Raw genomic sequence first — 18,931 nt, 5'->3', positions numbered from 1 at the left:
AAAAAAAAAAAAAAAAAAAAAATAATAATAATAATAATAATAATAATAATAATAATAATAATAATAATAATAATAATAATAATAATAATAATACTATTGAGTAATCTTACTTTATGTATACAAAATGGTTGCTTTTAAATAGAAAAATGTTTGCAGCTCAGTCCAGACTTTAAGGGTTTTTGTAGTAACATTAATCTTGTCATTCATCAATCTTGTCATCCGCAATGTTAGCATATTACCAGTGGTGGACAGTAACCGATTTAATGTAGTTTGTTACGGTACTCAAGTATTTTTTTTTACGTATCTGTACTTTACTTTACTTGTATTTTTGTTTGGGGAGACTTTTACTTTAACTTCACTACGTTTCAAAGTCAAATATCTTTTTACTTAACTATATTTTGCGAAATCAGTCGATCAAATCAATCAATAAAAACTGAACTGGTCAAACGCGCAGCAAGTCACTAATCAGGGTAGAGCGCGTTCTCTGTTTTAAACTTGTTCTGATAGCCGCTTGGCAGTAGTGGATTTAGGCAGAGGCAACATGTGCATCTTCCTGGGGAGCGGCAAGAGGTGCCCACGGAAAAATAATAAAATAATAAAAAATTGTTGTTGGGTGACATCAAGTCAAATGAAATTAAAATGATGGATGACCAAAAAAGATCTAAAACCTCAGGAGCTCAATTCAGAAAAAAGAGGAAAAAAGTAGAAGGGAAACGTGCAACAGATAAAGGTGTGTGTGCAGCTCTATCACTCATCTGGTTATGAGGATAGTATAAGCTAATGAATCTAATAAAATAGGCTAATAAATATATATCATTTAGGTTATACTGTTGCCTGCTATGTTTTAATGCATGGAGCAACAATATTTCTTTTAGCTTGAATAACAGTATAATTTATAGGATGTAGTTTATCATTATGTGTGTAGCAACAAAACAATTACAGCGTAACTAATGTAGTTGGATTGTAGTTAAACAGCACTGATTGATTTGGTTGCCTTTTAGGTTTTTTTTGTGGTTGTACTGATTAGCTCCTGAACTGAGTTCAGCATGGAGAATCTCCAGTGCAGCTTGAAAGGCTCATTTAAAAAACATATATTATAAGGATGTAAAAGTTGTATGGATCTTATGGCTACTATTAGCCAAGAAGTTTTATGGTTCCTGGTTGAAGTTTTGATGCACAACTGTGCATATTGCACATGTATATTTAATTGTGCAATAAGTGTATTTAGGGTGATATTTAGACACGGAATGAAGCTCTCAGAAATGTATCCAAACTTGTAGATACATTTTTGCTCAGGGAATAATTCTTACTCATCCAGTGATGGTCGCTGAAGCAGAGAGGAGCTTTTTAAAGCTGAATCTAATCAATGGGGGAGACGTTGGGTCATTGCGTGGTTCACCCAGGGCATCATTTAAGCTGAGACCACCACTGCTGCTTGGTGATTCCTACTGTACTAAGCACGAACATACAGTTCAGCATCAGTTCAACATCAAGCAGAACATTTTGAGAGGAATAAATGATGGAAGAAAATCCTGACTCCACCTCGCCACATCACCCGTGGACTTTTTTACACAATTTTCCTTTTTTTTAAGTAGTTGAAAAGGAGGTTTTATTAGATATCAATCAGTTTATAACATAATAATATGATTCTATTAATAGATTAGTGTGCTGAGAGTAACAGAGTCTTTTCACTGAGTTGATTAAGAGTTTTGTAATAAAAATGATAATAGGAACATTATAGCCGTAATAAATCATAGTAGTTTGGATACTTAAGTACATTTGAAGGCAAACTTTTACTTTTACTGGAGGAATATTTTACCTAATGTATTTACTTTTACTCAACTACATGCTTTGTGTACTTTGTCCACCACTGCATATTACATCAGGCGTGTGTATATATACATACATACATTTAAATGGCACTAATTTTATTCACGCAGCGTGCATTTCTGTCTGACCATTTTTATTAAAAATATAACTATAAAAGAGGCCAAATTAAAACCTTCAACGCAACATTCATCTATTCACAACATAGATTCTTTATTTAGATTTGCAAAAAAATAATAAACTCCAGCAAAACATTATTTTTGATCACTAAACATTTGTTTTACTGCAACAAGTCTGAAATCAAGCAACAAAAACCACCATGATTCTTCTTCTTTATTGTCGGTTTGCATTACCACCATCTACTGTGGTTAATGATCAGAGACTTTCCTATTCCCCAGAAAAACAAAATGCCATGAAGCACAGATAATATATATCTGAACACACACACACACACACACACACACACACACACACACACACACACATGTATATATATATATATATATATATATATATATATATATATATATATATATATATATATATATATATATATATATATATATATATATATATATATTACATGCTGTATGTATACATATTTATCTGCATGTGTCTATTTGCACTTGTGATAGATGCTAAACTGCATTTTGTTGCTCTGTACTATGCAATGATTAAGTTCTATCTATCTATCTATCTATCTATCTATCTATCTATCTATCTATCTATCTATCTATCTATCTATCTATCTATCTATCTATCTGTTTATATATATATATATATATATATATATATATATATATATATATATATATATATATATATATATATATATATATATACTAGCTGAAAGTACCCGTGCTTCGCTACGGAAGGCAGAGCGCTAAGCAATATGGCAATAAGCAGTAAGCACTGAGCAGGACTGGATGATCAGAGATCAGAACGTAACGTCAACAAATAACATACTACCCCTTTGTAGTACCGATACAGGGCAAACTACTTTGAAAATAATTTTTAGCCTGCATCTAACATGTAATAAGAAACAATGTAGTAAGTTTCATGAGGATCCGTACTGTTATTTCGAAGAGTTTACAATGCGTGAGAAATCGAGAAATTTTTGGCGAGTTAGCCGCGATCCAGGGCGAATTTTTCAAAACCCTTTCTTAGTGAGCACCTAAGACCCAAGAGGAAGGTATGTTCCAAATTTCATTGCAATCCGTTCAGTGGTTTTTCGAGATTTCATGATGAGTGAGTGAGTCAGTCAGTGGTATTTGAGCTTTATATATATATATATATATATATATATATATATATATATATATATATATATATATATATATATATATATATATATATATATATATATATATATGAATGAATGAATGTATTGATTTCATTATAAAGATCAACTGCAAAAATCAAGGTAAATTCAGACCCTGCTACCAATATTCAAATTGTAAAAAATAATGCCCTAAATAACACTTTGCTACTGTATGTAAGTCCAGGTGATGTTGTCTAACGTTCGCCAACACTGCAGTAGGATATTTGAATATCGTTTCAGCAATAAAAAATAAAATCTATATATGTACTAGTGTAAATACCAGAGCAAAACATCTATCTCAAACCCAAATACTTCAAGACAAAATGCATGTATCTCATCATCAGGAATATGCTAATCACATCCTGAGCTCATTCAACCTCCCAAGTAGAACGTAGACACTGGGGAGATGCTGCAACACTGACGCTAGTGAGTAGGAAAAAGGACAAAAAAAACAAAACACGAGAGTAAGATATGAGAAATGCTAAGTTAAAGAGAGATGGAGAGATGCGGTAGGACAAACCTGGAAGCCATGAACGGCTGAGCAGATAATCCTCCTGCTTCATTCATCCAGCGAGAGGAGGATGGGGTGATGGAAGGAGGAGGAGGAACAAGAGAAGGAGGACGAGGAGGAGGAGGTGGAGGAGGAGCCGTGCTGTCTCACACAAGCTTGCTTATTATTACTGCTTCAGTGCTCTTTTTTTTACCTCCCACCTTTATTTGATCAATTTAGACAGAATTTGGAGATCTCTCCATCTTCCAGCCTTCCTATCTCTCTCTCTCTCTCTCTCTCTCTCTCTCTCTCTTTTTATTTCTCTCTCTTTTTCTGCTTCTCTCAGTATCAGTGCACTCATTACTGATCTGCCTTTTTCATGAATGAAGCTGATATCAGCACCAGCAGTCACCCCTTCTCCCTCCTTTCAGACACAATCCTCTCCTCCATCACCTCCTTCTCTCTATCTTTTATCTATTATCTATTTTGCTTAGCACAAATTCATGTCTTGTTACTGGAGAATCTCCCTCAAGTTAAAGAAAATGTTAAGAACAATTGGGTTCTCCAGCATTCAGGGTCAGGAACCTGTACCTAGATCCCTGATCATATGTGTTATTTAACAAAGATATTCCTGAAAATCAAAAATGCAAAACAAATCAAACACAATCCTCTGGCAATCTTGCAAAGACAAACGGTTCACCGTGACAACCTTCCATTATCGAAACTCACTGATTTATTCATGTCTTTTTATTTTTGACTCCAAACTTAATTTTTTTTCTGTCCTACCAAAAATTCATGATGTAACAGATAAATTAAGTAAAATTGGAATTTAAATCTTCCTTCATCCACCCTCTGCTTCAGGGGCTTCAGAACCTGTCCTAGGATTAGCAGAAGTGAGGTGAAAATACACCCTGGGTACAATGCCAGGAGAACATCCAGAACACTAATTTATGCATCAGGGCAAGTTTCTACAACAACCAATCTACAACCTACTGGAACATTTTTGGGGGGTGTAAGGAAACTGGAGAATCTAAAGGAGACCAGCATGGACATGACATTTTTTCTGAGACAGAAAAAACGTTATGTTTTGAGGTTTCTTGGTCACATGACAAGCTTTGTAGTGTTTCTTTGATTGGGGGTGTTTTTTGTTGTTTTAAATATATGGGTATAAAAAAAGAAACTAGAGTTGTGTTTATTCACTCCGTACTGGAAATATGATTTGTAGCGTGTCAATATACGATCTGTAGTGCGCTGTTTTGCGCATGCACGAAATCGCGGCCATGTCGGGTTTTACGACAGTCGAGCAATATGGATTCTTTAGCGTTTGCTTCAGGAATTTCTCTTAAAAGGGAAAATCCTGATCATTCTGCATATCTATGGAGTGATTGAATAAAGGAATGAAGACATTTGTTTAAGTATGCTGAAATAAGTAGAACAGCTAAGTAGATCATATCTTTAAAAAAATTTTATATTAAATGCAAAACACACACAAACACACACACACACACACACACACACACACAAATCTGAATGACCCAAATGGGTCTAAAAAATTTATTTTTTTCATTTATTAAAATGTATTATTAAATAATTTAATCAAATAAAATGTGTCAATTTAATTGATTATTTAATTTAATAATATAATAAAAAAGTGTATTGCATTAATTAATTCAGTCTATTTTGTTTGTATATATATATTTAATTTTTATAAAATATTCTAAAATATTATTTTATAAAAGCAGGCTTTTTATTTAAAATTGTTTTAAAAATGTAAACTGTTGCTGTTTACAAATGTTAATAATAATAATAATAATAATAATAATAATAATAATAATAATAATAATAATAATAATAAACTGTGGTAATAAAAAATAAAACAACAAGCAATTTTATGTTTCGCATTTCTTCCCCCTAACTGTACTAAACTTGTACCAAACAATGATTTAAAAACAGATGTACGCACCGAACCGTGAATCTTCTATACTGTTACACCCCTGATATATGTTTTTAATTTGCACATCCAGATGTGTTTGATTCCTTTTATACCACAGTGTCTGGACAACAATTATTATTATAATTATTATTCATTTATACACCACACTTTACACTTTTGTAAATATGTTTATAATGTAAAAGGATGCATTAGTTCCTGTTCTCATTATTAAATTTATTTACAGTGACTCCCTCACATACGCCTCTTACATAACCCCCCACCACCCACCACAAAAAACCCACAAAGCTTGTCATGTGACCAACAACATATTGTAAACATATTTTAAAATGTATGAAGGGTTGTTTTAAATATGTATAAATAATTCTAATAAAATTCTGTTGGCCAGTTCCAGTGGTATAAACATCTGGGTGTGCAAAATAACTAAAACACTTCCAAATGATAGATAGATAGATAGATAGATAGATAGATAGATAGATAGATAGATAGATAGATAGATAGATAGATAGATAGACAGACAGACAGACAGACAGACAGACAGACAGACAGACAGACAGACAGACAGACAGACAGACAGACAGATAGATAGATAGATAGATAGATAATTTTTATTTGCTCTAGAACCATTTAAAATAATGTATAAAAAAAATAAAAAGTTTTGAATACAACAGTTATTAAATATACCCACAGGATGTTTAATCAAAAACAAGTTGTTTGGGGTCATAAAATTGGCCTCATGATGTCATCTTCAGCTCCATTTCTTCAATATTCCCAATAATTCATATCAACTCGTCAGCAAAATAGGTCATGATGATATCGCTAATATTCAAAAGACTGCCCAGCCCTAGCTGCTATAAATATTTAATAATAATACTGACTGTAATTCCGCTCTATCACACTGCCCGGTTGTTGATTTATTTCCCATACCTGCACAACACATAGCCCTTACGGACACCGCAACGAATTTCTCATGAGGCAGTTAGTCAGCGTCTTTTATTAATCCCTGTGTCTTAAATTCTTTGGATGAATGCCATACCTTAGAAAACTCCAGTCAATTATTTATCTGAGGACTCTGCAAACTAGAATAAAGGCCATGCAAAGTCAAGGGCCAGTGTGGTTTCACTCAATGTCGTACTCTGCATTCAGGCTTCTGAAAACTCCTCAGTGCGGAAAGGGGGAAGTGAAAGCCCAAAGTGGAAGTGAAGAGAAGAGAGGAAGTTAATATTGCACTTATTCCCACGGGGGTCAGGGTGCGCATTAAACTCAAGGTCAGAGCGCTGGTGTGTCATTAATACACCAGCCCATGTAGAAGGCTTTGAAATGCACCACATACTCTACAGCTTAATTTCATAGTATCAGTTATACTTTTAAGTTGCAGAACATTAATATTTTTCACCACCTCCATTTTCCATATGGGATGTAATGCGATGCCACAATTTTACAGTATCTGTATACTTGGGAAATCTGAATTCTGGCTCTGACAGTTCCTCCACCTCAGCTACATCACTCCAGTTCAAATCCAGTTCGAATTTATTCAAATCCTGTTTGCAAAATTGTTATATTTGTCTGTACCTTTTCGTGACATATTCTTACATACAGTATTTATTCATTTATAGTTAGTATAATGTAAATCTGATGATGATACTGTACCCATTACCCATGGGGTCTAACAAATGTAAACTATTGAATTAAATGTTTCCATTTATTTAATTTTATTTAATCAATTTAATTTATGCCAATTTAATCGATTACTCAATTTAATCAGTATAAAAAGTGTATTGCATTTCATTGATTGATTGATTGATTAATTGATTATATAAATATATATAAATTATTATTATTTTTTTTTATGAAATAATATTTTATATATGACTTAACCAAGCACACTTTTTTTTTTTATTGTTTTGAAAAATGTAAACTGTTGATGCTCACAAATGTTTATAAACTGCGTAATAAAAAAACGATAATCGATTTTATTTCCCAATTCTTCCCTCTAACTGTACCGAAATTAACCCGAACCGTGACAAAAGCAGAGGTACATACTATACCGTGAATTCTGTATACCGTTAAACACCCCCCCCCGCCCGCCGTATTTATACCCTTTTTCTAATACATTATCTGTTCATTTGTATATCATTGGAGCCTAGCAATCATTCTTATTGATGCATTTTAGCATGAGTAAAGGTCAAAACACGAGTCAGCAAAATAATCCCGAGATAATCCCTAATCATAATCCGTAGCCATATGTGTGTGAGGGCAGCATGCACCATGACAGAACTATAATAGGGGAATAAAAGACTTCTGAGAAGCTAAACAATACAATGAACCCTTAATTACCCATTAGGAACCGTTGAAGAACCATTCAGAGTGTATGCAATGTTGATTTCAGTTTATTGGTAATTTATTTGTCAGATTATTTGTCAGGGTATTTCATTAGTCTGTTTGCTGCTTGGTGGAGACTCACAAAGCAGAGTTCTTCAAAGGTTCTTGAATGGTTTGATGTAAACGAATAAAATAAAACCGATAATCGGTCGATTAATTAAGTAAAGGACTAAAGAACTAAAGTGTATTGGTTCCAGCAAGATTCCCAGTAGAATCTTAATCTGTCAGAGCATCCAAAGAACTCTTGAGAAACCATCGAACTTTCTTAAAAGGTCTCCTGTGAGAGTTCATGCTGCATTAGGCAAGAACCAAGTGCTTAATCAAACTCAGAGGTTCTGTCTGGCCTTAAGGCAAGAATAAATATCAGAAACATGACAATGCAGGATCGAGTTCTTCAGGTAAAGAGAAAGTACGAAACTGCCATTGGGAATTAGAGATAATTGCTGAGATGTTGAAGTGTTGCCACCGCCGGTGCTGTGAAATCCGAATAGAATAAAGCATCGATAAACCACTGCAGCGAACATGATCATGACTCGATTGATTTATTTCGAGAATGTGATCGGAGAACAAGCGTCAGTGGTGTCTAGCTCCGGGAAGTCACGCAACACCTCCCTACACACACTCACAGATTTAATGCAGAGTGCATGTACTCATAATGCAGAAATTTACCATCATTACACTCTTTTACAAGGAGAAGTTTACAAAATGCTTTCCTGTGAAAAAGGGTCCCAAGTTTCCCATTCCTGGAAGCTAAGAACCCTCATAATCATCCAATAAGTGCTTAATAAACCCTTATAAGTTTATTAATAAACTTATATCAGGGTACGACATATTATGGCAAGTTTTTTCAAGGTTCTAACAGGTTATATGATGCATCCCATGTTATAACAGGCTATTACAAGGTATCTCAGGTTATGCCAGGTTATGAGAAGGTATCTCAGGTTATGAAAAATCATAATATGGTATCTACATTTATAACAGGTAATAATAAGGTATTTCAAGTTATGACAGGTTATTATGAGGTAACTTAGGTTATGACAGGTTATGATAAGGTATTTTAAGTTATGACAGGTTATAATGAGGTATCTCAGGTTATGATGAGGTATGTCAGGTTATGATGGGTTATTGCAATGTATCTTGGGTTATGGCAGGTTATTACGAGGTATCTTACGTTATTACAAGGTATCTCAGGTTATGACATGTTATTACAAGGTATCTCAGGTTATGCCAGGTTATAAGAAGGTATCTCAGGTAATGAAAAATCATGATATGGTATCTACATTTATAACAGGTAATAATAAGGTATTTCAAGTTATGACAGGTTATTATGAGGTATCTTAGGTTATCACAGGTTATGATAAGGTATCTCAAGTTGTGACAGGTTATTATGAGGTATCTTAGGTTATCATGGGGTATGTCAGGTTATGACAGGTTACTGCAATGTATCCTAGGTTATGGCAGGTTATTACGAGGTATCTTAGGTTATTACAAGGTATCTCAGGTAATGACAGGTTATTACAAGGTATCTCAGGTTATAACGAGTAACGATAAGGTATCATAGGTTATGACAGGATATAATTAAGTATCTCAGGTTGGGACAAATCATGAAAAGGTATCGACATTTGTAACGGGTCATGATAAGGTATCTTAACTATGACGTTATGACAGGTCATGATGACATATCTCAGATTATGACAGGTCATTACACATTATCTGTTTATAACAGGTGATGAGGTATCTCAGGTTCTGACAGGTTATTGTGAGGTATCTTGGGTAGTGAAAAGTGTATACATGAATGTCTACCTTCATGTGCACCTGTGTGCCTGTATGTCTGCAGGGTATAGCAGGTTATGGCAGGGATAATGAGGAATCTCAAATATTACCAATTTATATTAGATAGCTTATGTTATCTCAGTTTATGATGTGATTTTTTTAATTACAACAGGTTATGATGATATATCTCAGATTATGACAAGGTGTACCGAGGCTATGACATGTTATGCTAAGTTTTTCCAAAGGGAATAGCATATTTTTCCAGGTTTGGGACAATCTCTTCTTGGCAACGTTAGAGTTTGTTAGATGTTATTATGTTATAACAGACTATTAATGGTTCTGACAGATTATGGCACGTAAGTGCATGATACACACTCCAACTTCGTTGTACGTGGAGCAATATATCACATGCCAAAAGGTTATTACAATTTATGCTAGCCTATATTTTATGACAAGTTGTCCTATAATCTTGTTGCAAAATGTTACAGCAGGTTAGACTTCGTATTATTACAGGTTATTACAGGTTATAAGAGGTTCAGTAAGGAAGTGTGACAGTATGTACTAGGTTATGCTAGGTCATGACATGTTACTCAAAGTTTTAAAACTTAGTATTTAATGCTATGGCAGATTCGAGGTGCAACAGGGTTTAAGAGATAACATGCCATTGTATGAATTTCTTTTTCTTTTTATGACAGGTTATGATGCATTATGGCAATTTAAACAATGTTTGTCACAATAATCCAAATTATTATATTATTATTATAACTTAAGTCAAGCTAGGAAAGGTTAATGATATAGCATGCTGGGTATTGACAGATTACACAACATACTATAGCAGATTATGATAGGTTGTGATAGATCATCCAATGTTTTACACCAGGGCTCTGCTAGTTTAGTTCAGTCAGTTAAATCCCACTTCAACGTAACACAGTAGCATTAAGGTACCAATTCACAAAGAACTTGCCACAAGTGGCTTCGCTTTAAATTACAAAAATTCACAGTTGGATTTGAATTCGGAGGAATAAAAAACTGCATCATCACTTCCCTCTCTTTCCAGGTTACATACCACTCTGACCGACATTCACTACAAAAAAGAATTATGCTGGAAATAAACCAGGCAAAATTGCAAACATGGGATCATTCTGCGATCTAAATCCAATAGAGCCTTATATGAACACCGAGCTAAATGCTAGCCATGCTAGTCAATGCTAGTTGAGAATACTTGCTAGGCTGCATTAAAGCATTTGCATGGTAAACAATATCCTTTCTTTATGCAGTTATAATGAAGAGAACGTAAAGTATACAGAACAAGAAGTTAAATGGATGGATAGATAAAGGGACCACAGTTAGTGAGAGAAAAAAAAAATGGAAAAACGGGAGGAAGGAAGTAAGAAAGGAAGGAAGGAAGGAAAGAAGGAAGGAAGGAAGGAAGGAAGGAAGGAAGAAAGGAAGGAAGGAAGGAAGGAAGGAAGGGCAGGAGGTCACTGGCCGCTTCCTACACTGCTGCTCTCCTCCTGCGGCATGGCAAAGCTTGGCACTAAAAATATCCACCAGCCGGCAGGAGGAAGCACACACACACACACACACACACACACACACACACACACACACACACACACACACACACACACACAAACAGTAGCAGTGACTGCAGTGCTAGCAGGGAAACCAAAGGAATGAAAAGCAGAGAACAGGAAAGAACCAGAGAACAGGAAAAATATATAAATAGGATTTGGGAAATTTGGAGGCTATGTCAGGTTATGCTAGGCTTTACCAGGCTATGCTACAGTGCGCTATTGACAAAGGCTATGATAGATTATGACCTGTTATGGTTGTTTGGGTGAATTTACGACAGATAATAGCACACTATGCATGGAAAGGTTATGCTAGTTTGTGCAATTTCACCACATTGTATACAGAGTTGGGAAGGATTATGCCAGGCTATAGCAGGCTATGATAGATTAATCTAGGTCCTATAACAAATTATGCTAGGCTAGTAAAAATGTTATTATTATTATTATTATTATTATTATTATTATTATTATTATTATTATTATTTTTATTATTATTATTTTTTTTTTTTTGACAGATTTAGATAATACTAGATTTAGATTTAGATTACTAAATCGTGGTAGGGAAAACCTAGGTTTTAAGTTTTTTTCAGGTTATTGACAAGTTTATTTTAAATTTTTGTAAGGAGACCCAGGACTGTTAAGCAGATGGAATCTTGTATCACACATGAATGGGACAATATTCTTATCATCAAACTCCAGCAACTGGTCTCCTCTGACCAGTGGGCTATAAAACATCTAAAAAAGTTGGGATGGGGCCATGTTTTCCACTATGTAGCATCCACTCATCTTTTTACCATATTCTGTACACTTTTCGCAACTGAGAAGACCAGATGCTAGGAGTTTGGTGAAAAAAAAATTGTCCCATTCATGTCTGATACAAGATTCCAGATGCTCAACAGTCCTGGGTTTCTTTGTCTTCTTTGTCAGCAAACTTTAGCAACTTGTCTTCTCAGACCAGTGGGCTATAAAACATCTAAAAAAGTTGGGATGGGGCCATGTTTTCCACTATGTAGCATACCCTCAGCTTTTTAACATAGACCGTACACTTCTTGAAAATGAGGAGACCAGATGCTGGAGTTTGGTGAGAATATATTGTCCCATTCATGTCTGATACAAGACTCCAGCTGCTCAACAGTCCTGGGTCTTCTTTGTAATTTATTGTCATTCATGACATTATTAAACTCATGATGCACCAAATGTTTTTAATTGGTGAAAGGGATGAACTACCGGCAGGCCAGTTTAGCAGCTGGACTCTTCTACTATGAAGCCATACTGTTGTAATAGATGCAGTGTGCGGTTATTGTCTTGCCTGGCCTTCTCTAAAAAGATATAAAACCTGTATATACCTTTAGCAATAATGGTGCCTTTCCAGATGTGCAAGCAGCATATTCCATAGGCACAAATGCACCCCTATACCATCAGAGATGCAGACCTTTGAAATTAACATTGATAACAAGCCGGATGGTCCCTCTCCTCTTTAGTCCAGAGGATGCAGCATCCATGGTTTCCAAAAATAATTTAAAATGAAAAATAAACAAAAACAAAATATTTATTCTAAAATTGTTCCACAGTTTGTAGATACATTATTTACCCAGATTGGTAAAGCTCTGCCCATTTTAACATTTTACTCTCTCTCTCTCTCTCTCTCAAAAATATATTTTTATACCCAATCATTTTGCTGCCTGTTGCCACTAAACCTAATTATTTGCAAAATATTCTTTTCGTTTTTTTGTAAATGAGATTTACTTTTTCAGCCTTTTATTGCCCTGTGTCAACTTTTCAAAATCACCTTTTTTTTTTCCCTTAAAATTATAAATTGGCTTAGTTTGAATATTTTATGTATTCTATGTTATATTGTGAATGAAATCTGGGCTCATTTTTCAATGTAAATTTTTTAAGTCTCAACTTTTGTTGGAGTTAGATTTGTATGCAAAATTATAAGAGGTTACAATTGAGTACTTATAATAATTTGGCTATAATAATATTAAATGGCAAGTATGCCTGCTTAGGTTAAGTAACGCTAGCCTTTATGATCATGTTGCACTTAATCTATCATGATATATAATAAAATAATGAGTCATGCAAATGTTCAGAATTGTTTATGGCAGCTAAGAACAGTATGTATGACAGTTATGATGAATTAGAACAGTTTTCACAGCACATTCCTGATCATTTTGTTATTTTCAGGCAAATCAGATTACATTTTATGACAGGTCATGATCGGTTATAGGTATGTCAGGTTATTTCAATTCTTTATGGATAATGGGAAGTTATTAAAAAATATTATTTGATGTAAGCAATGATAGGTTATAATAGGATATAATGGGTTAAAGACCAGATTTGTCGATGCTGTTAGTAGGGTTATTCTAACCCAAGGTGTATAATATTATGACAGGTTATGGCTGGTTGTGTTAGATTATTCAGGGCTATAGTGGGTTATGACAGGTTATGTTAGTTTAAAATATAGTATATCAGGTGACAGAGCTATCTCATGCTCTGTAGCTTGAGCAGTTATGCAAGGTTATGATATGCTTTGTCACATTATGCAGTGCTATACCAGGTAAAGATCGGTTATGATAGGTTATGATTGAGGTGCAGATTATACAAAGCAATCACAAGTCATGCACAGTTATGTTATATATGCGTTGTCAGATTGTGTAGTACTATATCATGTTAAGATTATTAGTTTAGATAGAAGTTTATTATAGGTTATGATATCATATGTCAGATTACACAGAGCTATCTCTGTTTACAACAAGGTATGCTAGGTTATGTCAGATTATAAGGAGCTGTCTCAGGTTATAACATGGAACAGTAGGTTATAATAGTGTATGTCAGATAATACAGAGCTATCTCAGATTATACCAATGTATGCTATGTCATTATAAAGCAGTTATGATGCTTTATACAATCTTGGAAAACAGTTCTGTTTTCTGACAGGTTTTGAAGAATAATGCGGATTTATACCAGGAAGTCATTCTAGGTTATGACAGGTTATGGCAGATAATACCACACGACATACCACAGGCCAAACAAGTTTATAATTGCACTGCTATTTAGGATTCTGGTTATGGTCAAGGATAAGGATGGGTTGTAATTCTCAGTCATGCCAGGTAACAATCCACTCGTTGAAAGTGTATTCATCTTACCAGGCGAGTTTGAAGCCTTTCATTAGTGCAGTAAGCTGTGTCCTACAGCCGTGGCATCGTCTCTCCCCTCGGCTCGCCCGTCCTCGCGCGGGAGCGAGGGAGCCTGAGATAAACACACCTCCACTAGCGCATCATTCGGTTTTAATGAACTCCATAAATGTGTGTTCGGACCAGAAAGCACAGACGTACACACAGGCACGCACACACACACACACACACACACACACACACACATGCACACACATACACACACATACACTTTGCAAAATGCAGCAGCCTCCAGCTCACACTCTGCCTTACTGCAGATAAAAGCCTGAGCCACTCTCACCGGTCTCTGGTGGTGACTGGGCATGCTCGGTCTCACAAAAGCCCCTCCCCCTTCTGTTCTGCACAGTCTTCTGCCTGGCCAATCACACGAATCACATTCTCTGTCTTTCTCTCTCTCTTAGTCTCTTTCTTTCCCTTCCTCTCTCTATCTTATGTACATATAATCACTTTCTCTACTTTCTCTCTCTCTCTCTCTCTCTCTCTCTATCTCTCTATCTCTCTCTCTCTCTCTCTCTCTCTCTCTCTATCCAGTGCAGTAGTGTCTCTGATCATTGAGAAAATTCCCACTGCCATAGGAGCAATGTGTGTGTGTGTGTGTGTGTGTGTGTGTGTGTGTGTCTCATGACACATTCAATCAGGCCAACAGCTGCCCCTCTAATCCTTTAAATCAGGATAAACTGCACACTCTGGGAAACACATCGATGCTCTCTTGTGTGTTTGTGTGCATGTGTGTGTCTGCACGCATGTGTGTGTCCACAACAGTCTTTCCCAAATGGCCACCGACATACAATGCATGTGCTGAATCACTGTCCCTGCTGCTTGCAACACACAATCCCCCGCACAATGCAACACCCTGCAACAGACACACACTTCTTAACAGCGAGAACCTTGCAGAGAGTGTAAACACTAAAGAGGGACCTCCGAGCCGTGGGTGTGTCTCTTTATGGAGTAGAGACGGGCGTTAACGAAAAAACAAACAAGAATCTAGTTAGATCGTTTGCAAAACATTGGGATTAAAACATTTTTTAAATAAACCAGATAAGTCAATAACAGTGTCGAGCACAGCACACAGATAAAGGCATAAATAAATGCAATAAACAAACAAACAAACAAACAAACAAACAAACAAACAAATAAATAAATAAATAAATAAATAAATAAATAAATAAATAAATAAATAAATAAGATACTAGGTTTACTCTAACAGGACAAAACGTCCTTATTGAAGATAAACAAAACAAAAAAAGAAACAAACAAATAAATGTCCAATACTACTATTACTACTACTACTACTACTACTAGTAGTAATAATAATAATAATAATAATAATAATAATAATAATAATAATAATAATAATAATAATAATAATAATTATAACGAGGAATTAGGAGTGACACACCATCACTAATGAACTAATCTGCAGCCATGCATTACATAATGGCATCACGGGGTCAAAAATACCACAACACACACACACACACACACACACAAATACACACACACACACACACACTTTGAACAACAGCGTGTTGTGGTGCTGAATGGACAGCTCCACACAGGTTTTCTCTGTCTCTCCCTCTCTCAAATTTAAATTCATAATTCTTTCTCTCTCTCTCTCTCTCTCTCTCTCTCTCTCTCTCTCTCTCTCTCTCTCTCTATCTATCTATCTATCTATCTATCTATCTATCTATCTATCAATACACACCCTTTTTTATATTGATGGTTACATTAATGTCTATGATACATACAGTTTGCAATATGTGTTGTGATCCTGAATGGCAGCCTGATTACCTCTCATTTTCTCTCTCTCTCTCTCTCTCTCTCTCTCTCTCTCTCTCTCTCTCTCTCTAGCTATCATTCAATCTACATTGTACTATTTACCTATTTATAGTTACATTTAAAATGTAACAAGTTATTGTTTCTCTTTGACTGTTCAAAACTCCGACACTGTAGACTCCTTCCATAACTGATAATAACATAAATGCATTCTTCATCAGAAAAATTGTATTGTGTTGTGAATGAGTGCAGAATCAATAACTCATTCTGATTCTTCTCATCTTCCACTTCCAATCTTGAAAAAGTCATTTGAAATCTAGATATGAATCACTGCTGGTGTAGAACCCAAGAACAGTGTTCCAGACTAAGACACACACACACACACACACACACACACACACACCCACCCACCCACCCATACACACACACACACACACACACACACACACACACACACACACACACACACACACACACACACACACTCACTCACACACACACTCACTCACACACACTCACTCACACAAAAACACATCAAAGTGTTAGGTCACTAAGGCTTCATGAAGAAGAAAAACAGATGTGTGTGATGCAGAGTAGCTCACAATGCATGCCTGTGTGTGTGTGTGTGTGTGTGTGTGTGTGTGTGTGTGTGTGTGTGTGTGTGTGTGTGTGTGTGTGTGTGTGTGTGTGTGAAATGGTGCAGGATCTGATAGAGCTCTTAGATAACACCAGCCTGCAGATTTTCAGTGAATCATCGGCCATGTAACAAGACACTGCTGCAGCTTTTACGAACACACACACACGCACACACGCACACACGCACACACACGCACACACGCACACACGCACGCATGCACGGCCATCCATGATTTTTTTACCAAGTACTTCACCTGCAGCTCTCTACCTTTTCTTTTACTACATACAGAACTTGCTTTTTGCTCTTATTGTAATAAGTATTTCACCTCTTTACTCTCTTTCTGGAAGGCTGGACATACAATGAGTGCGCTTTTTGTCTGGTTATAGTAACTTTGGAGTAAGAACATTGACTCTGCTTTAAAACCAGACCGTTTACATCACTCCAGTGTGGATCTACTGTGCTCTGGTGTGTTTAAATCCTTACATATAGAATGTGTGTGTGTGAGCTTAACGATCATTGGTTAGTCATGTAGAAGTTCAGGTGAACTACACAAGTGCAGCATGTGCAGTTTTTAATGCAGCACATGGTGAAGCCTGGACTAATGCTGATGAGTAGAAAGATCTTACATCTGCAGTTTTTACACATACACACACACATGGAGAAATAAGAACACACATTCATCATATGGACAAATGTTTGTGGACACTCAACTATAAGATTTATATGTGTTTTTTTGAACATCTCATTCCACATTTAGTCCCCAGTTCCTGTTATAATAAGCTCCACTCCTCTGGAAGATGTTCCACTAGATTTTGGAGTGTGCTTAAAGAGATTTCTGGAGATTTATTCAGCCACAAGGTTGTAAGTAAAGTCAAGTACTGACGAAGATGACATGAGGAGGCCTGGGGTGAAGTCAGCCTTCGAATTCATCCTAAAGGGGTTCAATAGGGTTTAATACAGCAGGCCACTTGTGATCTTAACTCCAAGAGAGACTGTCCAAAGACATTTTATACAATTGTGTGCCTCCAAATTTTTGCAGTTTAAGAAAGAACCATACTCAAAAGGGGAACCCATCCTTATTTGGGTGGTATCAAGGGTGTGATTATAAATCTTAAAACAATACAAAACACTGGAGAGTGAGAACTAACATGAGTGTATGGCATACATATGGCTGGAAATGCCAGGTATCATAATAGTCTTTTATCCATATAGTGTGTAATGAATGATATATGAAGCAGGTGTGTTTAGTCAGAGGGAGGTTAGAAGGAAATGACGAGTCATGAGATGGATCGGGAGATCATGTTTCATACCTGAGGATTGTGGAATTAAGTTGGCATTTCCAGGTGTTGTGTATGATTTTTACAAAAATATATACATAACTCTGATCCAATTTGTGATCTTCCACTGCAACCCATAAAAAGCATACGGTCATGGAGCTGGCTTTGTGTACTGGAGCATTGTCATGCTGGAACAGGTTTGGGTCTCCTAGTTCAAGTGAAGGGAAATGTTCATGCTACCACATTCAAAAAATATTTGGTAACAGTTTGAGGAAAAAACCACATATGAACGGACAAGTCAGGTGTCTTAATTACTTTTGTCCATACTGTGTATCTATGGCATAAAAAGGATTTAAGTGTAACTGGTGCTATTCTGACCATGTGCTTTACAACGTCTGCGATTTTCAATGATGAAACTGTGCAAATGACATGCAATAGATGGCATTCGATTGACATACCAGGATGCTGCAACGAGTCGTTCGAGGTGTTTGGAGCGATATACACGCTTCAAGATCGGAAGAACCTTACTGGAAGACGACGTGAGTTCAGGAAGACCTTCAAAGAGCTCAACCACCAAAAATGTCAAAACATGACAGTTTGTGCATGATGATAGTTGGAGAACAATCCACATGATCTTACTTCTGCACCCACCCTACTCGCCAGATTTAGCTGCTCTGGACTTGAAGATGGACACCATTTTTTTGACACCATTGTGGAGATCCAGAG

The 18,931-nt window shown here is 35.9% G+C and overlaps 1 protein-coding gene across 10 annotated transcripts in view; it reads right to left on the bottom strand.

Moving 5' to 3' along the window:
* The window catches only part of gramd1ba (GRAM domain containing 1Ba), an 82,021-nt gene that overhangs the window by 36,353 nt on the left and 26,737 nt on the right, over positions 1 to 18,931 (bottom strand). Inside the window, exon 1 of one of the 10 annotated variants that reach the window (XM_083568508.1) lies at positions 14,468 to 14,768. The exons of 7 other annotated variants lie outside the window; for them this stretch is intronic. In XM_083568508.1, the coding sequence (XP_083424634.1) occupies positions 14,468 to 14,490 (23 nt within the window). In that variant the 5' untranslated portion in view covers positions 14,491 to 14,768. Of the gene's footprint in view, positions 1 to 3,668; positions 3,694 to 14,467; positions 14,769 to 18,931 lie in introns of those variants that run through there. 2 more of the 10 variants (XM_083568510.1, XM_083568509.1) reach the window with 2 other exon arrangements.

Source organism: Silurus aristotelis (assembly GCF_946808225.1).
Source record: "Silurus aristotelis genome assembly, chromosome: 18".
Lineage (NCBI taxonomy): Eukaryota > Metazoa > Chordata > Actinopteri > Siluriformes > Siluridae > Silurus > Silurus aristotelis.
Note: the sequence above shows the minus strand (reverse complement) of the source record. Positions and strands in the feature narration are given on the sequence as shown.